At 39.1% G+C, this 21,986-nt stretch overlaps 1 protein-coding gene across 1 annotated transcript; it reads left to right on the top strand.

Moving 5' to 3' along the window:
* Positions 1 to 2,338: 2,338 nt before the first annotated feature.
* LOC117013223 (60S ribosomal protein L31-like) lies at positions 2,339 to 2,719 on the top strand. The gene has a single exon (XM_033090160.1). The coding sequence runs from the start codon at positions 2,339 to 2,341 to the stop codon at positions 2,717 to 2,719; it is 381 nt and encodes a 126-aa protein (XP_032946051.1).
* Positions 2,720 to 21,986: the final 19,267 nt, after the last annotated feature.

The raw sequence follows: 21,986 nt of genomic DNA, 5'->3' as shown, positions 1-21,986 counted from the left end.
TGGTGATCTGTATTTAATAACCATTCCAGGAGATTCTTACATCCAGGCAAGTTTGGGAATATTAAACCATGACCCAAATAATAATAATAATAATAATAATAATAATAATAATAATAATCTGTCAGATGCTGCTATCGAGAGAAACTATTTTTATAGAAAACAACAACAACAAATTATCTGCATAGAGCCACCTTTTGTTACCAGCTGCCTTCCTCACAGGCCGAGGCCCAAACAGCTACCTCTCCTGCTCCCGTACTGGTTACCAAGAAAACCACACGAATGAAAACAATAAACATATTGGACGTGCAGGTTTTCAAAGCACCGTTTGTTCATGATGAAAATTAAAGCCCCCTGGCAATAGAGCAAGAGAAGCCCTCTGAGGCTGGAAAGGCTGATCACTTAGTGCCTTCCCTCTGAGCTCAGGATTTGGAGTAGCTGATGCTAAAGTAACTTGAATGCCTGTCGGTGGAGATTGAACCCGAGGCTTGACATCTGCAGATAGGCTCACGAGCCCTTCCTTCTCAGTGTTTCCTGAAGTTCCCATATTTCTTCCAGATGACTGGTGTTCTTCCTTACTTTGTTCCCTATGTTACAAAAGGCACAGCCAAATGCTGGTGAATGTACTATGCATGTAGCCATATGTTAAGCTAATTCACCACTACAGAACATTGTGGTACATTTTATTTGGGACCCATCAGGATAAATTATTTTGCTGCTGTTTCAATGTTAGGGAAGAAATATCTTCCCCTCACCCCCCGCTCAGCCCCCTGCCCCATTCCTTTAAGCTATAGCAAGGTTTTGATATAAGAAGTTAGTTTCATTACAAGTGTAAAAATAAAGTCATTTGTGTCATGCTTGTTGGCTCTGCTGGGAAGGTAGCAGTTTTAGACTCAAAAATTAGATTTAGTTACTCTGTCTTTCATGAGCGTATTGGGGATATCAGCATCTCATCACGTTTAAATAGTGATCACCAAGAATGCTGCGGAAAATAGGCTTTATTACATCTACGGTAATGACGCTTGCTGTTCCAAGCCTCTAAGAATCCCTTTGGGTGTCCCAAGAAGGCAGAGCCAGAGCAGCCCAAAGCATGTCTTTTTGACAGTCTAAAGATGTCACAGATGTTGATTTCCTATCCTTTTGACACTTGTATGGGGTTGGCGTTTCCTTCATAAATGTACTTGGTTTCCCTTAGGATCGTTCAGTGGGTTTGTCTGACAAATTTACAGTCCTGAATGAATTTACAATCAGAAGATAAAAATCTTTGACAAGTTTCTTTTCTTTTCCCCCTCTTGACTTGAAAGTGTGCTTTGCTAATTAAAAGGTTCAATCTGATTACCAAGGCTTTATTATCAAGTTATCTAAAGAAAATTTCTATTGAGAAACAATTCAGAAACTATGCTGAGTGTTTTGCATAGGGGAAAAATGCATACATCACACATTGTAACTTAGAGCTTCAGATATAATGGCCAATTTCACTGAGTATTTGAATAGTTGGGCCACTTCAATTTGTTTTTCCCTTTCTGTAAGATGATTTTTAAAAAATCTTGGTAGAAATACTTGTACTGACATAGATTATGGCACTACATAGACATATATAAATATAGACATAGGTAAACAATATATAGACACATATCAGCATGAACAGTAAGATGCCTGACTCAAAATTTGCTGTGTATTTCAACATTTATTGTCAGCAGATCTTCGGCAATGGGGAAAAAAAAATAGAGGGCATCATGAAATAATTCCTTGAACATTTCATAACTTCTAGGGGCTAAACCAATTATCCTAATATTTAATTTCAGAGTGTCTAACATGCCACCAAAACAACTAGTTGTAAAGCAACTTTTATTTCCTTTCTGCAGTATCAAAAACAAATAGCAAGAGCAAAAACTAAAACGAAATGTTTGGATTATTTCACGCTGTTGGGTGTATTTAATGATCTTCAGACTATATTGAAAATAACAGAGCTGAGGTGGGAAAAAGTTGAATAAAGTTTCAATTGGGACTATAATGAGGATTTGGTGATTAATGGGACTTAACTGAAACATAAACTTCATGAGGGGAAGGACCTTGCTTGTGCTTAATGAAGGGAGTACAATAATAAACAAAGGAGAGTAGGAATTCAATCAATATTTATTCAATAAATAAATGAATGAAAAATAAAAAATGGAGGAGATGAGTTCATGTGAAGTTCCAAAGTTGGGATGATGAATGGGTAATGATTCTCTCAATCTGTGATGTTCAATATGGTAGCCACTAACCACATAGAGCTATTTAAATTTAAACTAATTCCAATTAAATAAGGGTAATTTAGCCTTTCCACCTGGGCCCCCAAAGAATGGCTCCAGCAAAGAAGGGCAACGAGAAGAAGGGCTGTTCTTCCATCAACGAAGTAGGGACCAGAGAATTCACCATCAACATGCACAAGCGCACCCACGGAGTGGGTTTCAAGAAGCGTGCCCCTCAGACACTCAGCGAGATCCGGAAATTTGCCATGAAGGAGATGGAAACTCCAGATGTGTGTGTATCGACACCAGACTCAACAAAGCTCTCCCGGGCCAAAGGAATAAGGAATGTCCCATACTGTATCCAGGTGCGGTTGTCCAAAAAACGTAATGAGGATGAAGATTCACCAAACAAGCTCCATACATTGGTTACCGACCTACCTGTGACCACTTTCAAAAATCTACAAACAATATGGATGAGAACTAACTGCTGATTGTCGAATAAAGTTATACAACTGCAGAAAAATAATAATAAGGTCAATTTATTTATTAGCCAGCTACATTTCAAGTCCTCAGTAGCCACGTGTGGCCGGTGACTACCATAGTGTACAATGTAGATATAAAACACGTCCGTCATCACTGAAAGTTCTCTTGAAGGCCCAGCAGTGTCCTCAACAGAATGAAGACTATACGCACGGAGCAGCAGGGATGAGCATAGCTGCCCCTTCTGAATCTCCTGTTTCCCAGTACTTTCAGACAAGTTGTGCTAACTCTGCCGACTTGGCATGTTTCAAATCCCCAACCAACTATCTTTCAAATACGCGTGGCTGGAATGAGAAGGGAGGGATCCATTCGACAGATACTGTAAGGGGGAAAAACAATCTGCCAACCGTTAATAGGACTACATGGGGAGACAGAGAGGCAGCGAGTATGTTTGGAGCCTGGGTTTCTGGGAGAGTGGTGATGCTGGGAATGGAAATAGGAACTCACAAGAGCTATAGGCGTATGTCGTAAGTACCACACATGAATATGGAAATGTGCTCTGTGTTGCAAAGAGCACCCTTTGGAAGCAGTAGGGTTGGTTTTGATGAAATGGTTCCAGAATTTATGTTAGGGGGAAGCTCATCAAGGAAGGCCTCAGTGTATGTCTATGTCTGTGAGAGTTTTGGTTTGAGAGTTGATGATGTGGAAGTAATGATGGTGGACAAGGAATCAATCCCTTAACGTATAGACACAGCAAGATCCCAGGTATTTTCCTATGGTTCTGTTGAAACGTGGGGAAATAGAAAAGGCTTGTATAATATTTCTCCTCCAAACCAGTACTCATATGGGAAAGTTAGATTTACTTAATAAAAAGAGAGATTTATGAAAGTCGGGGAAAATATATGGAATGTGTGAGTGAGGGCAATTTTGAAATCTGAGACCCTGGAGATTTCCTTAAAACAAAGAAGAGACCCATTTATCTAGAATTGTTTGGATTAAGGCTCCCTGGTATTGTGGGGGTGGGAGGGAGGGATTCAGACATCCTCAGGGATCCTTTCAGCTTTGTCTCTGTAATTCTACATGAATCATTAGCCTTTAAGGCAGTTAGCTGTTAGCCAGGTTTCTTTCCACATACTCACCCCAATACTCTTTCCCCCACAACAGTCACCTTCCCTCCTGCTAAATGTGTTTAGGAGATATTTGTTTTTCACTTCTCCAAGGCTCTTTCTTAGGGCATTTTAAAAAATTACTTGACTGGAAACCCATAATGTAGAAAGTGTTGGTTATTTAAAATTATGGCATACTAACTCAAGGAATTGCAAAAAAAAAAAAGGAGGTATGTGTGTGTGTGTGTGTGAACCTCTGAGCTTCATACCTCAAAATCCTTTTCAGATGGACTTTCATAGGCTTGGTCCATTCTAATTACTTTCCATGTGACTATTTTTGTGGAATGGCGTAACGGGTGCGTGTCTTAGCATTTGGCTTTTGTGCAAGCAGATTCTAATTGCTATAGAGGCTTACTTCTTATTAATCCCAAATTGTCACAGTGCCTTTTTATACTTTTGTTTTTGTGCACAAAGCTTTCGGGGGTAGGGGAAAAGCTTAGCATTTTTAGATATTTTTTTTTCCCTTTTTTTCCCTGTGACACTACAAAATATCATAGTGTTTAAGAGCTTAGTCTTCTGAGTATGATGCACTTACATGCAAATCTCAACTCTGACTAAGGTGTTTATGAAACCCAGCCATGCCATTTACTAGTTAAATGACCTTCGCAACAATTTAAACTCTCTGGACCTTGATTAACTTGCCTCCAAAATGGGGAAGAATAATAATAGTAGTAGTTAATAATAATAGCAACAAGAATGCGTTGGCATTCTCCATCAGGCTGTTAGGACTGAATGCGTTACAGCATGGTATATATGCAGAGTAAGTTCTTAGTAAGAGTAAAGTGTTGACTATTAGTAGTAGGAGTAGCAGTAACTGTATTACCTAGCATTTCTCAGACAATCATTCACCATAGTTATGTGAAGTTTAACAGAACATAAAACTTAGGAGTTGTGCTAATTTTATATGATTTTTATAATTTATTCAGAGCTGTGATAATTCTTAACCTGGTGATAAAGTTTACCTACATGTTTGTCATTTTATTTACTTAGGGAACATCTGGAATGTAATTTCAGCTGCTACATTCCCTGGCGCCTATGAGGTGAAGATGTCTGTTTGAGCAGCAGATCTATCAGAAATCCAGGCCTTACATTAGAAACATCTGCCTTTGACTCATTAACGGTTAAGATGAAACTAATGACCTCTTCACTTTCCAATGTCTGTAATTGCAAGAGTCAGAGGAAGTAAGTCTTGAGGAAAAATATTGATTCCGCTTTAGCAAACTCTGTTGAAATGCACTGTTGTAGGCCTTGTTATTTTTGAGTGTCTGGATTTTCTTTATGAATTCATTAAAAAATATTTTAGCGGCTCTGGTGGCCCAGTATCTCATTCCAACATAAACTTACCACTGGAAAGCACATACCGTTTGGCTCACCTTTTCATTTCATGGCTTCATAATAATGACAAATTACAGGTGCTGAAATGATGTTAGATCCCTAAGCATAACAGATGCAGGGCTCATATTATTCTTCTTTTCTCCAGAACGTCTTAACGTCTATGGCATCTCTTTCTCCTGATTGGCAGTTAATGTCTCACGTGCTGGAATTCAGTTTCAATAACTTGAAAATGATATTACCTTTCCTAATTGGTAGTAACCTGGGCCTGTCATTATATCTCGTTTTCAACTTCGCTATAAGAGTCAAGACTGTATTGTGGGTTTTCAAATGATACTCATTGTGGAACAGGCGCAGTTGCCCTCAAGAGAGGATGTCTCTCCGAATTTGCATTTATCTAGATCTCTTATCTAGATTCTAGATGCATTATCTAGATTCTCCCCCATAAGACCATATGAAATATGTGAAAAATAGTTGTACGAAATGTTCATCCAGGTTTGTTTTTTTTTTAAGTTTATTTTCCAATGGTTCTTTGAAATCCATTGTAGAAACTATAGCCCCTGTAGGAATCTTTTATTAACCTTAAATGTTGTGACCCTGATAAATTCATTATTTAAGGTCTCACAGCTCTGTTGTAGATTTTTCTCTGGAAGTTCTGTGTATATGATCATGCCATCAATGGGTAAAGAGTGCTACTTCTTCCCGTCTAATCTGTGTGCCATTTTCCCGCCTTGTCTTATTACATTGGCTAGGAATTCCTGTACAGTGTTGAGTACAAGTGCTCAAGACTGACGCCTTCGCATTGTTCCTTTATTCAGGTAGAAAACATGCAGTCTTTTGCCATTAAGTTTGATATTAGGTGCATTTTTTTTCGTAAATACCCTTATAAAGTTGAAGAAGTTTTCATTTATTCCTATTTTACTGAGAATATCACAAATGGATATTTAATTTAGCCAAATTTATCTTCTGCATCTCTTGAGAAGGTCATATCTTTTTTCTCTTTTATTCTGTTAACATGGTGAATTACATCAATCTATTTTTGAAAGATAAACCAATTACATTATTGAGATAAAACCCATTTGTGGATGACGCACCATCAGGTTTATATATTTTTGAATTCAATGTGTTGGAGTTTTGTTTGGAACTTTTACTTCTATGTTTGTGAGGATTATCAGTCTACAGTTTTCTTTTTTTGCAATATTTTTTTATTTTTTATTTTTTTTTTATCAGTGAAATACCTGCTTTATATAATGTATTGGAAAATGTTGTTTATTTTCTTTCTGAAATATTTTGCATAGAATTCATTTTATTTCTTCCTTTAATCTTTGATAGAAGTCACCAGTAAAGCCATATGAGTCTGAAATTTCTTTTTGGAAAGATATTTAATTGCAAATTCAGTTTACTTACTAGAGAGGGCTATTTAGGTGGTCTGTTTCTTCTTCTGTCAGTTTTGGCTAATTTGTTTTTCAAAGTACTTGTCCATTACATCTAAGTTTTCAAATGTGTTAGCATACTTATTCACAACATCTCCCTTATTATCTTTTAATTTCTGTATAGTGATTTCCCCCTTTATTCCTGATTTTGTTAATTTTTTCATGATGAGTCCAGGTAGAGGTTTACCACTTTTATTCATTTTTTTAAAAAATAACTAGCGACAGTTTAGTGATTTTTCTTTATTATTTCTGCATTTTTCTCCTTCATTGCATTCTATTGTCACCTTCATTATTTCTTTTCTTTCTTTCTTTTTTTAATTAAAGCTTATTGGGGTAAAAATTGTTAGTAAAGTTACATAGGTTACAGGTGTACAACTCTGGGTGATGAACACACAATGTGATATATAGATGATGTATTACAGAATTATTTTCTTTCTCATGTTGGATTTAATTTGCTCTCTTTTTCTTCTTCCTCCTCCTTCTTTCTCTATTCTTAAGGAGGAAGCTTGTATCATTGATTCTGTCTTTTCTTCTTCTTTAATACAAGCACTTAAAACTACATATTTCATTCTAAGCACTACTTTAGCTGTATCTTACAGATTTTGATATGTTTTATTTTCATGTTTATTCAATGAGAAATATTTGTATCCTGTGATTTTTTTCTTCATGAATTATTTAGAAGTATGTTCTTTAATTTGCAAATATTTGAGTATATTACAGAAAGATTTATTACTGTTTTCTAATTTAACTCCATTGTAGTCAGAGAACATATTCTGTTTGATTTTAATCCTTTGTTAATTTATTGAGACTTATTTTAGAGCCAAACATACGGTTTATCTTGGTGAATAGTCCATGTGCCCTTGTAAAGAGTTTGTACTCTGTGGATTTGGGGTGTGTTTTTCTATAAGCTAAATTGATTGATCGTTATGTCAGCCAACTGAACTTCGAAACATGTATTCTAATAAGTATTGAGATAGAAGCTGATAGTTATGTCAACCAACTGAATTTCTATATATGTATTCTACCAAGTATTGAGATGGAAGCACTGAAATATTTAACTATAATTGTGCACTTGTCCTGTTCTCCCCCCTTTTACTTCTGTCAGGTTTTGCTTGAAGTGTTTTGATAGTTGAACATTAAACCGTTACATTTCTATCTGAAATTCCTTCAGAAGCTCTGACAGAACATCATCTCCAGGTACCAAGTGCTTCTAGAATTAAAGTCTTTCCAATTGGGGATGTGTGTAGAGGGAGCAGTGTGTGGACGAAAACAATCAGTGGAAAAGTCAGAGAAGAGGCTGTCATCACGAATGCTCACCTGTACTTTGCAGAAACCACTACTGTAGAGAAAAGACTGGTGATGATTTTAGAAAGATGTTGTGTGATGTCCAAGCATGTCTTCTGTCACATGGAGCAGGCGGTCAGCAGAGGACTTTGAGTGCAGTTACAGAGACGGGAGTGCTTCCGAGCTGAGCGTCTGATTAGCATAAGGAGTACATATCAAGGCAAAAGGCTCATGCTGGACCCACGTGGTGTCAGTGAAGTGAGACGTGCTGAGAGCACTAAACCATGATGCCCAGTGGAAGTTACCGGTAAGACCAGATGTCAGGTTACACTGTGAGCAGGTTCACCGGGAGAGTAAATGTAATATAATGAAAAAAGCACTGATCTTTGAGTCAAGCAACCTTGTGTTCAAAATCTTCTGTGACTTATTATCTCACACACAAATTTCTTGCTTTCTGATCTTGAGAGAGATGCTAGACCTTTCTGTGCCTGGTTTCTTGTTTTTAAAACTAAGATGATGTCTATTTCACAAGGTGGTTAGATATAAGATGTCGTGAAATTGAACATATAAAACATACAACCCAGCAAATAGTAGGGTTTTGTTTTGTTTTGTTTTTTTAACAAATGTTAGATTTCTTTCTTCCTGTGTAAATCAAGATTTAGAATGGGTAAAGGAAAGGAGAACATGCATCTCTGAGGCATTTCTGCTGTATTGAAATAAAGAATTAGAAAGCAATGCTGTTGTTCTCTCAGGAGTCTCTTGACCAAAACTCTTCTCCCTGCTAGAAAAATAAAATCCCACTGCTGAGAGAAGATAGTGTGCCCTTTTCAGGCAAATGTCACTGACTGCCAATGACTCTGTCTCCCCTAAGTTGTGACTTTGTTGAAGAAAAGCTCTAAAAGCCAATGACTGCCGACAGTATTGCGTGTGGGTTCCTTTGCCCATCACACCACCACTTTTTTCTGGGGGTGGAGATTGGGGTAAAGCATTCCTAGATCCTCAAAGAGACTTCAGGGTTGCTTTTTGTTTTCCTAATTTCTTGCTTCCGTCGTTTTAGTAGAAATTCTTATTTCACTATGTAAAGTGATAAAAAAAAAATCTGTTTGTAACCATTTAATCCTGATTATGTTGTAAGGCAACCATTATCCTCATGTATGCCATTACATGCACCAAATACTCATGCTTTTGGTTAGTTACTTTGCAACTCTATATTCTTATTTTCCTTATTCATCCTCCTTTGTGGCCCCTCATTTCACAGCCATCTGCTTTCAACAAATCAAGAATGACAGCACATTACTTGTAGCAGTCCTTCCACACCCTTCTCTGTGCCTGCACAACTGTGGTTAAATTATCTTTATTTCACTATTTCACTGGCTGCCAAATACGATAGCAATCAAAACTGATAAATCCCGAAGTGCTTCCATTAACCAATCAGGGGTTGTCACTGCTGTCAAATCTTCCCCGAGAAGGCCATTTTTGGTAGCTTAGAATTCTTGTGTATATGTCCAGTGGGAATAGATATGTTTAGCTAGGTTGGTTTTTTTTGTGTGTGTTTTTTTTTTTTTTAAGGCTTTTTTGACTCCGCAGTTAGTTGCAGAAACTAGTTCTAGGAGCTCCCCAAAACTACTTTCTGCTCCTTTCAAAATTTAAAACAGGTTTGGTAATTTTCTTGTTGCTTCTTGCTTGTTCTGGAAGGTGATTACACTTTCTCGTCTTAAACATGGTGAAGAAGAAACAAGCTTTGCAATTTCACACTTGGAGACAATCAAAGAAACCTGGAGGGACTTTGTAGCCATCTGAAAGCATCTCGAAACAATGACTATGGACAGGGCAGCAATGAGTGACACATGCTGCCGAGTGAGAGTCTCTGCTGCTCAACAACACAGAGCTTGACATGTAAATTGCAGGCAGCCCTGGGTCCATTCCAGGAGCTGCCCGTGGTTGAGTGCAGTTCTGATCACTTGTTTGAGGGGCGCAGTGGGGATAAAGAGAGAGAGAGAGAGAAAAAAAGAAAAATCAAATTGTTCTCGGAAATCATGTTTAATGTAGAAATCTGGTTAATATTAAAATGCAATCTGCAGTGTTCAAGTATTCTATTCCTCAAGGAAAATATTTCCTGTTCAAGGGGCAGGAGCAGTAAGCACTCTCTTATTACATCACTTCCTATGTCAGGCCCAACGAGCATTCAAAATGTATTACCATATTGATAATGCTAATTTCAAAACGATGCCTCCCCCTCCCCTTTTGGTTAAAAGGGTCTGGGCAACCTTCCAGTCATATGGATCAATTTAGCTCTAGATGGCACTAGCCAAACTGATATTTCACGCACTATGTAGAATGTAGTTCTTCCACATGCTCAGGAATGGTAGTCCACACGGCCTGTCTACTCACAGCGTAACATTCTGGTTTCAGAAGTTTCCCAAGGGAGGAGCTCTCTCCTGGGTTTTAGGAAAGAGCATGTCAGCAGCTCCAGGAGGGAGAGACATCACATCCTTCTTGACACGCACACAGTCTTCAGTCTTTGACTTACTAGGGAGTTAGGAATTGATTTCTGGAGCTCAACTCTGTGTGGTGTTCAAATCAATGTGGTATTTTCCCTGTAGGCTTGGCCGGCATCAGAGCAAGTGCTGTCATCAGCAGGAGGACATGTGGATGGAACCACTGGTATTTACCCCTCCTCCCTCCAACTTTTTTCTGCTTGAAAACATGAAAACTAATGACGTATTAGAATGAGGCCTTTTCACATATCTGTCTCCTGCCTAGTTACTCAGCATTCTTACCTTGTCATTAAAAAAAACAACAACAACAAAAAAAGCCACTCACAGAAAATCAACGTGGAGCAGCGTCCCATATTCTGGACCAGAAGACCACAGTTTCATTTGTCTTGAGTCACTCTGGTCCTTTGGAGTCATTGGGTGACCTACTGGGTGGAACAGTCATACTCATGATGGCGTAAGCAGTATCTGAGAGGCTCCAAAAGCGAAAGGTTACTTCCATTTATGTACTACTAATTCATCCTTTTCATTTACATTTTCTGAGGATTTCCTCCAGACAGGGAATATTCTATGCTAAATCCACGAGGTAGACCTGTCCCTATTTATTATTTTTTTCCATTCATAAACTCCGTTATATGAGAGTTACGTTGTTCAGAGCTAGCAGTGATAAGTTTAGAGCACATGCTTTGCCACAGAGGGATGCTACTCAAATGTGTTTAAAAATTGAGTTTATTCACATCTGTGGTCTTTATATTTGTTCATGCTATTCATGTTCTTTGACCTCATAATTCTATATCTGGAAATTTATCTTGAAGAAATAATTGTAACAAAATCTAAAATGTGTTTGTGTATACACACAAGATATTGTTATAACATGTCCCACAACAGAGCCACTGAAAGGAAAGCACAGGTCCAACAAGAAGACATTGAGTTAAATTCTAGACCATCTGAATCATGATGAGATGATGATGTTGGAAACAACGAATTGCTATATGTCAGGACTAAGCAGAAAAGTGCAAGCATGGCCTCATCATATTGGCCTACGTGATTCATTCATGGATAGTATAAAGGTTGTAAAATTATAAGTATCTGAATTAGTCAAAAACATGAAATATTTGTAGTAATTGAAAAAGCAGAATATTAAATGGTAGATAAAATGTTACACATGTGCAGAAGGAGAGGAAGGTTATGTGCAGGAAAAGCAAATAGCAAATTTTGAGGGTTGCCATTATATTTCGTATTTTTACAAAATAATTATTAGTATTCAATATCAAGCATTTTAATTAGAAAAAATGACATATGTAGTAGTAGGTTTGGAGACTTGTTCAGTGTGATTGGACTAATGAGTGAATGGAGGCCAGATAAAATGAATAATTAGGTTGCACACTGGATATAGTCTTGAATTTTGATGAGTAAAGAGATCCTCAGTCACACTATAAGGATGGGAAGAGTTATAATATGGAATGAACTTCATATCAGATGACTCTAGAAACATTGTGATGATGTCCTGGAAAAGTAAGACTATGAACTTAGGACACCAGTGAGAAATCTCTTGAAAAAAAGCCAGATAGGAAAAGAAGGTACAATTTAGGGCAGGAGTGGTCGAGTTGAAAGGAAATGGAAGTGCATACATTGCACAGATAGACAATCATGGGAAGATGTGTTGACTGATTTTGTCATGGGGAAAGAGGTCTGAAGAGAGAAAGAATGAAGGGAGTTGGGGGCGAAGTTGATTAGTGAATTTTAGGATATACCGAGTCAATATGTTAGCACGCTTTCCAATTGGAAACCCTGTGGAGTGGGACATTGAGATCTGAACTGTGGAAAAACATCGACATGGGGTGTCGACTTGGGTATCATCAGATTAGAGTCCATACTCAAAACAGTGAGTGAGAAGGACAGGAGCCCAGCAGAGACTGGAGGGAAAGGACAGCAGAGACCCAAGGCAAGGAACTTAGCAACGATGGAGGGAGGGAGTTACTGTAGGAAACAGAGGATGCAGACTTGACAACAACTGCTTTGAATTTCTGAAATTAAGGAGACTTTAATACATTGTGGGTTAAGGGAAAGAAGCCAGGAAGATAGAAACTTTGAATATATAAAAAGACAAAAAGAATGATTGACTTGGCAAGATCTAAGTCAAAGGACACTAGAAGGCATGGAATCAAGAATTGTGGGAAAAACTAAAATTGTAAAGGACCGGGATACACATTTTTTAAAGACAGGAGAGAATGAGGAAAAATAAGAGAGACATTTGGAAGTGGTATAGAGAAGGGTTGGGACATACTTATTGTTTTCAGTGTTGTAAGGGGAAGGCCAACTGGAGATGTCCACCATAGTTGGTGTTTGCAAAGGGGTTGGAGATGGGACCAGAAGAAAAAGATGACCGAGGAGGAACCCCAAGGAAACATATTTATAATGCCATTTTATATAAAGCAGTGCCGTTGGAAGAGAAGAATATAATAGGGGAAAATAAAGATGTCAAAGGAAGATGAGAACAATGGAGAATAAAGGGGAGAGAAAGGAAAGGAAGAGGTGTCTATAGGGACAAATGATGGAGGACAAGCAGGAACTATTTCCTGTCCTTTCTGTTGGTATTCCAGTTTTCGATTATACTCCCTAATCCAGCAACTACCATATCCTTTTAAGATGCCATCGTCTTAAGACCTATGGGTATTGAGTGCAGACAACTTTAAAACAATGGTTTACCTAGTCTAGATAGGAGCTTGTTACTAACCTGCCCTTAGAGAGCCTGGTGAGACTGAAAGTATGATGTCAGGCTTTTCTGAACCCACTGAAATACTAATTGGCACTGGTTTTATCCCTAATCAACAGATCTTTATGAAGTGCTTACTAGATGCCAGACGGTGCTCTAGGCCGGAGGTTAGCAAACTTTTGCACTACTAACACAGAGTGGAATCGTGTCAGCAGTACCATGAGGTCTGCAATTTTTATTAAGCTGCCCTCTACAGAAACAGCTTGCCAAATCCCGTGAAACATGCTGGAGGTATCACACAGCTTATGTATTCACAGAGCTTTGGCTAGTGAGGCATCCATTTTCAAATCACGATGAAAGTGTGTGTGTTGTAGTACTGCACAATTGCAAATAAAATGTGATGTATTGAAAGGCAATATTGATCTAATTCCAAACCATCAGGATTTGGTGATAAAAGCCAAAGCAAGAAACCCTGCGTGAAGACTCGGGGTTGAACGTATCCCCGTGGAGTGATGGGTGTACTCTTTTCCAGATGGTTTCCGTATCCGAAGACAGCATCGTTTCTCCCTTATACAGCTGAGCCTGCTGAAAGGGGTGGCTGGTAGCATGTACCTTCCCAGCGCTGCTGGAGAGCAGATGATAGGATACAAGTCATTCTTGGTCAGATCCCAAATTCTCAAGGAGTTTCCATGTGGGTAGACGTGCACTGTTGATTTCTAAATTATACCTTAGCAGAAAGAATGTACAGTCACTGAATTATGGCAATTTTCAAAGACGCAGCTAACTGCCTGATTCCATTGAATGCTTCCTTTTCAGAGAGAGCCAGAGTGAGGCAGAAATCCTGTCTCAGCCATCAGGTGCTTCCCCTTTTTAATGAAGAACCTGCTCCCCTAGCTCCCCTAGTTGGAGCATTTTTTTTTTTTTTAACTTAACCAGACTGTTTTCACCGTGTCCTCCTTTGGAATGAAACACAGACCAACTTAGCTTAACTTAGCGTGTCTAGCCTGAAGGAGGAAGGTGGTTATTATATTCTAATACTGTCTCCATGGATCAAAATCAGGTCACTCATTAGTCGCTGAGGCAATAATCAGTGGATGATATCCCAGCTTGTGACAAAACAGTGAGAAATGTCTGCATCACAGGGCACAATTAGTAGTTTCTTTTCTGCTGTGACTGACTCTCTTTTTACTCTACTTTCTATATTAACAGTTTGTTTCAATAAAAACCTCTGATACAACAACTGTCATTCATGGCCATATACCAAATTGGGTCACAATTCTTTTAAGCTTCATTTGATTTCTGTATTCACAGCCAAGGCGCATGAGCTTTGGGATGAAAAGGGGCAGGCAGCATTTGCGGAAGAGGGCATGATACCAAAGACAGGCAAACTCGTTTAGGTAGGTCCCTGGTTGTTTTGAATCAATTCAAACTTTTCGGTTCAGTTGATTTATTTCTCCTGGAAAAATTGCTAGACTTTTCTAACAGGACAGTGTAGCAGACTTAAATACAATTGGCCTTAAGCGTGGCATTTAATGTTATTTAGACGATGTTCCAATAAAAGAGCACTCAAGTTATATGTATCCATATCTATGCACATGACCAATCGAAAGGTAACTGGAGAATATAAGGTATAAATTATTTATGTAGCTGTGTATTTCAGTCAAATCATATGAACATAGAGAGTTCATTTCATAGCTTTCCCTTTTTGTGTTTCACTCTTTCACACATATTAATGCATGTGTTCTTTGCCTTTCCATACTTTACATAAATCTCAGCTTTTATAGAGCTCTCTGCCAATGGAAAGTCAGGGAAAACTTTGTAAATTTCTTGGCTCATAATATTGAAAGAAGAGCTCAGGACCAGAGCTTAGCCTCCTCCTTATGGAAACAAACAGTAGGGGAATTTGAAAATGTGATCATACTTTACATTTTATCAATTAATAAAATCCTTATTATCTTATTTACAACTTATAAATCTATGAGGGTCAAGAAGAACGAGAAAATGGCAGGATTTATTGTAGAAAAGCTTAACTGTCACAAGATTCTGGATTGAAGATGTGTATTTATGTTAGATCCACATATGAGACTCGAACTCTGCATAATGTAACTCGGGGACTGCTTATAATAACGCTACACAGAATGTACTTAAGATTTTAATGCATTACATGGCATTGATAATTGCCTTATAGCACAACCGTCTGTAAATTTGTAGTATGAACTATAGAGTGAATTTCATGTATTATCTAAACTCAGAAAGCTTAATTTTCTGATTGAAAGATTATAGGACTGGATAGTATGTTCCGAAATTATTTTACCATCTCTAACCTGACTTGACTGTCCTTACCCATAGTTTCTATACGGGTAGAATGACAATAACTCTATTTTGTTTAGGTTTGCTTAACATAAAAAATAAGCTAAAGAAATCTGCTGTAAGAAAGAAAGGCATTGTAGGAAAACAACATTTGTTAAATTATTATGATATATCATCAAATCCAGCCAACTTTATAATCAGTCTAGAATGTACTTATATTCTTTCTGTTATTACTGCACAGGCATTAATTTTATTCAACATAAAACAAATGGGGAAAGACAACTAGATTTTCTTTCCAGATGGTGTGAAAACAGCAAGGTCAAACTTGAAGAAAGGCGGTCCCTTTTTACAGAGAACTTAAAATTTATCACCTCTCATTTAAGTTATAAAACTTGTTTTTCATATTTTCCCCTGGATTCTTTGGCTTCTGATCCATTGGAAGAGAAACTTATAGAGAGACGAGGCCGCTCTGATCCATCTGGTCAGCATGGATGCCCTGCCTGCCTCTTCTGCTCCTCTTCTCCTCAATTTTTATTGATTTCTTTCTTTCTGGTTTCAGATTAGCATAGCACTATGCTGGAATACCAACATTTACTGGCAGAAATAGAGAGCAAGCAGCTCATTTTTCAAGGACTTGCAGTCTGGTCTCTGCCTTAACCTGCTCCAAGAGTTCGTTCTCATACGACTTCTCAATATTTTCGTAATTAGCTGCCCAGAATTTTCATAATTTGTAAACACAGTAAAATGGCTGTCAGACATTTAGTACCGTAAAAGTGGACAGAAAAAAGACCAGCTTCCTCAAACCATTTACATTTGACTTGGGAAGAAGGCTGGGCCCGTGCCCACAGCAGTTAAATGATCAGGCGCACGACTCAAAGTGATTTTTCTTGAGGTGTCACAGCCACACACAACCACCATGTGTTCTCTCCTGGCTCGGGCTGGCTTTGCTGAGCTTCCAGAACTCCGAAGGCTGTACCCCAGCCCCAGTTTTACATGCATTTTTCTCTGCCAAGGTGAAGGCGGGAAAAACCACACATGTTTTTCTTTCTCCCTTTTCTCGGTGGAGCTGATCGTGTCCGGATGAACCATCTTCCACACCAGCGAGCGCTGGTATTTCACCTGGCACAATGGCCTGTGGCACAGAGAGGGGATGCGCCGTGGCAAACAGGTCTTCGTGGGAATGTAAGCCGAAGGTGCCGGACGACGAACGGTGCCTTCCGTGTTTGTAGTCCAAGCTGCAAGCTAAAGCACTGTCATTTTGCACGAGAAAATGTTGGGAAAAGCTAAGTGAGAGCAAAGAAGCGGGGAAAGAATCAGAGAGGACCAAAACTAGACTCTGGCCTGAGTGAGAGGAAAGAAAAAGAGCAAGATAGGAGACATTCTGCGGAGGTGTAGGCAGAATATAGACTTCTCTGGCCATTTTATGTTTTGCCGAATAACATTTTTATTCTTTTCATTAAGATGTTAACAAAGATGGTGTATGAAGAAAACACATTACCTTGGCACTCTGTATTTTCTTCTAAAGTCCTTTACTCTAAGTCAACAGTTGCATAGTGAGTTCAAGTTCTGTGATAGTTTTTCTGATCTTGCATCTATACTGCATCCAGCAAAGACCACTTTGCAAATGTCATGGTTAGTGAATTCCACTAAAATTATATACATATGCAGGCAGAGAATCCCCAGGAAGGGTACACATCAAAATACTATGAGGTTGGTGCAAAAGTAATTGCGGTTTAAAAGGTTCAAAATAATTGCAAAAACCACATTTACTTTTGCACCAACCTAATGCTACTGGTCACACCTGCCTGGTTGATGGGATTATGGGTGATTTTAATTATCTCCTTTTAATCTTTATTCTCGTTTTTCTACAATCAACATGGCTTGCTGTTTAATTTAAAACTACAAATAATATTATTATATCTTTTGAAAAGCATACACAAATCTGAAGTCAACTAAAGCTGAGTTTTCCAGAACATTAGGGTTAAGTCACAGTTTCCAGCTTCTCAAGACTTCCCGGGAGTCTGCTTTGCATTTCATTCCCCCCTCTCATAGTCTGGGCATGTTGAATAATCACATGCGAGATTCCGAATCTCAGTTATCTGGACTGGCTTGTCCCAAGGTAGCTATTTCAGTTTCTTACTATATTTTAGGCTGTGTCTTTTCTGGACCGCTCTGTAAACTCTGTCTGGGTTACTTCTTTTCCGGGTTGGAAGCACTCTTTGAACTTTGGTCTGTTCAAGATGAAGTATTAGTTTATTCCTCCCTCAAAACTGAGAGTTGAGCATTTATGTCTGCATGTCTTCAAATCAATGTAGCCTCTGCTGGAAATAAAAGCATCTCTAAGCCTACAGTGCAGCTCTTTGGCTTTGGGACTTCATCTCACTTTTATTGCCTCCCACATGCATAGCTTTATATCCCACACCGCCCCCCGCCACATACACACACACACACACACACACACACACACACACACACACACACACAGATCACACACACACTCCTTCTTCCCTTTAGGATATAAGCCTTGGAGACTTTCTTTTTTTAGGACGGGAGGGGTCGTTGACCCATGCATAACTGCAGGTATCCACTGTTACCGTATCATGGAGAGTAGTTTCACTCCCAGAAAATCCTCTGTGCTCCACCTATTCATCACTCTCTGCCCTTTAATTTGGAGAATGTCTTTCTTTTTCTTTTTCTTTTCTTCCTTTCTTTTTTTTTTTAAGTTGGTTGGGGTGACCATTGTTAGTAAAGTTACATTGGTTTCAGGTGTACAACTCTGTAATACATCATCTATATCTCTCATTATGTGTTTACCACCCAGAGTCAGTTCTCCTTCCATCACCATATATTTGATCCCTTTTACCCTCATCTACCACGCTCCCCCCACCCCGTAACCACTAAACTATTGTCTGTGTCTATGAGTTTTTGTTTCTTTATTTCTTTGTCTTGTTCTTTTGTTGTTTTCAGTTTTATATCCCACATATCAGTGAACTCATATGGTTTTTGACTTTTTGTCAAATTATTTTGCTTAGCATAATCTCAAGATCTATCCATGTTGTCGTAAATGGCACTGTTTCATCTTTTCTTACGGCAGTGTAGTATTCTATTGTGTATATACACCACAACTTCTGTATCCAATCATTTATCAAAGGATACTTTGGTTCCATGTCTTGGCCACTGTAAATAAAGCTGCAGTGAGCATTGGAGCACATATATCTTTATGGATAAATGTTTTCAGATTTTTTGGGTAGATACCCAAGAGAGGGATTGCTGGATCATATTGTGAATTTGGGTTACTCATATTGAAAAAATGCAATGATTCTTTCATTGAAACATAGACAGGTTTTAGCCTCTTATGTGGTTGCCCACGTACCTTGTCATTTGTGTGGCTGTTTTCTTTAAGAGACTCTACTGATCTTAATCAGAGATTTGCTCATCCCTGGAGCCTGTAATAAGAAGCTATAATCTGGTTTTCTGAAGCAAACACAGATATTCTTGAGACCCAGTCACTTGCTGTCCTAGCTGTGAAATTCTTAGGAGAAATAGGTCTTGTGTCAGTAACTTACCTCTTGGATTCTGAAATCAAGTGAGACAGTGATTGCTTTTGAGGGGTTTATTCTTAATTTTGTATGTCGACATGGGGAAGAATGTGTTGTCAGAACTCTAGAGTGGGTAGAACAGATCAAAGAAGGATAGAGTAAGTTTAATTATCTTCCAAATTCTCTTGGCTGCAGTTCAGAAACATGGTGGACGGAATTCATGTAGACCCTCTTCCAGCTGTAAACACACTCTGCATTCAGAATGCAAAAGAGAACGTGAGTTGGAGATATTGTTGCACCATCTTGGGAAAATGTGATCTGCTCATAGCTTCCTGTCACAAGCCCTGTGACTTCCCTGTGACTCTTTGTCTGAGGGAGCTCTCTGGGCACTGGAGCTCCAGCTGCTCACATGCAAGGTAAACTGGAAATGCCAGGAGTGAGAAAACCCTGGGAATAGCTCTCACCCAATTCTGGAAGGGAGGGAGTAGGTAAGCAACACTGTAGCGCCATCTCCTCTTGTTTGGGATCACTCTGAATCGTGGTTTACACTGTCTTCAGGGGTGTCCAGTGAGATTGAGCGCCAGTTGCACCCCACATTACACTGCTTAATGAAGCTCAGCCGTGCTCAGAGGAGCAGAGCCATCCCAGAGAGAGTCCTAGTGAATTGTTCTTCCTACTGCCTTTCATAATTATCCATATAATTTCACTAACATAAAACTAGTAGTGATAATAATACAATAATAGTAATATCAACAGTACACTAACACTACTGATAGCTAAATTTCTTTCAGGTGTTTACTATGGAGCAGCCAATATTTTGATTTGCATCTTCATCTAATTTGTTACTAATATGAATAGTATTATTCAAACTCATATTTTGTAGATGAGGGAACTGAAGCACATAAGTAGAACCTTGTCTGAGTCTTTCCTATAATAATGTTAACATTACTGCAAGACCTTTTTAACTGACCCTACACAGGGTATTGGAATAGTCTCTTCACGTAATGGATTTCAATATTCCCGACTTGTTCGGTTAGTGATTTGCAGTGAAAGCCCTTTAGGTGAAAGGCATGTGCCCATTTCTGGACCATAATAGATAAACCACCTATTTTTCGAGTTTCATTTTCAAATTTACGAAAGAACCAACATTCTCAAATAGGACGTGACCACGAATATGTTTGTGTGGATGGAGAGGGCTTGCGGCTTGTCTAGATTCTAGAAGTTCCTGCCCTATTTTGATGACAATGCTCAGAGACCACGCACGCTTTCTTCAAATGTCTCATTATGATATCTTGCTAAAACAGTGGGTCCCTAAGTCTGAGAGCTGAGAGCTGGGACTTGTTTTGGCCCCCGTAGATGTTTTGCTGAGTGACAGTTCTCTGTACCAATTATGTATCCCTTCTCTTCCTAACACAATCCTTAACTCCTTCTGCAAATGAAAGAACCCTAAGTTCTCTGCCATAAAACATACTACCTGGGATACATTACAAGATAGAGGCCTCTCTCACCAACAAAATTCCTTCACAACTCACTACATTTTTTTTCCTTTTTTTACTGAAATCAATTTCATTTTATAGCATTTAAGACTTTAATTCTTGCAGTCTCCCTCATAGACTTACATCACCAACATATCTGCAGCCCCCCCAGCATTTAGGAAAACCGGGTAACCAACAGATCTCCAGAAAATTTCTGATAGGGTGAGACATAGTATATTAATTAGGGCCTTCAGCATGGACCCTTCGTAGAGGGTATCTCAGTGACAGCACCATTCAGCACATGGCTGACCCCTCCCCAGCCAGAAGATGGAGGACCAAACCCCGGTCCCTTGGAGGTGAGCAAGACCATCAATCTGGTCTCCTTGTCAGCTCACTTTTCCCTGCCCATATATATTCATTCTGCATTCCAGTCTCTGCTTGTGGTCTAGAAGAATCCCAGTCTCTGCTTGTGGTTCAGGACGTCACTCCTCTAAGCCGTGTGACCAAGGAAGCTCAGAGCCCATGGGGGAACACGGTTGCTAAAACCTGGCCATGGAGAAATTAGAATCCAGAGGAGTCATCCTGGAAACAAGGCTCCCATCAGTAGACTAAGATGGTCAACCAGACCAAACTGGTGACCTCTTGCCTCCGTTCCTTATGGGAAGATGGTAGGAAGAAGGTGATGGCTGGTGTCCTTAATAATTGAACACAGCTCCTTCCTCACGGCCTAGGTCAGTGGTTCTCAAACTTCAACATGCATTAGAATTACCTGGAGCGCTTGTGAAGACACGGATTGCTGAACCTTACCCCAGTTTCTGATTCAGTGGGTCTGGAGTGGGGTTAAAAATGTGCATTTCTAACTGACCTCAGGTCATGATGATGACAAACATGATGCTGTTTGTCTGGAAACCTCACGTTGGGCACACAATCTAGACTGCAGATAAACTTGCCTGTCATGGCAGGGACTCCGGGAATCCCCACAGTTTCTACCCTTTATGCTTTACCTTCTGTTCCTTTTCTGTTCAGATCCTCTTTTCAGAATCATGTTGATCTGACTCAATATTGTCCTCCACATCCATGGCCGGATGTTTTTGTCTAAAATACTCATCTGATTATTTCCCTAATTGACACTTTTCAAAGATGTCTTCACTGCACAAACTATATTTAAGAACACCCTCCTGCTTATCTCTTTAGCTTCTTATTTTGCTTTATCAGGATGCTTTCTTCCACAACTTGTAACTGAATCAGGTAGCTCTTGGTGCATAAATACACCATCCGAAAACTCGGTGGCTTAAAATAATAAACATTTCTTATTGCTCATGACTCTGTGGGTCAGCTGGGAAAACGTCCTGGTCTTGGCGAGGCTCACTGATATGTCTGTGGTCAGCTGGTGGTTGGGTAGGCAGCTCTGCTGATCTTGTCTTGGCTCTGTGTCTCATGTTTGGATGTTGGCTAGCTGTAGACTAGTCTAGGATGGCCTCAACTGAGACAACTAGGCTCTCTTCCATGTTGTCTCTCATTCTCTACA

The sequence above is a fragment of the Rhinolophus ferrumequinum genome, chromosome 21 (genome assembly GCF_004115265.2).
Source record: "Rhinolophus ferrumequinum isolate MPI-CBG mRhiFer1 chromosome 21, mRhiFer1_v1.p, whole genome shotgun sequence".
NCBI classification, from domain to species: domain Eukaryota; kingdom Metazoa; phylum Chordata; class Mammalia; order Chiroptera; family Rhinolophidae; genus Rhinolophus; species Rhinolophus ferrumequinum.
This window is presented reverse-complemented; position numbering and strand designations above follow the sequence as displayed.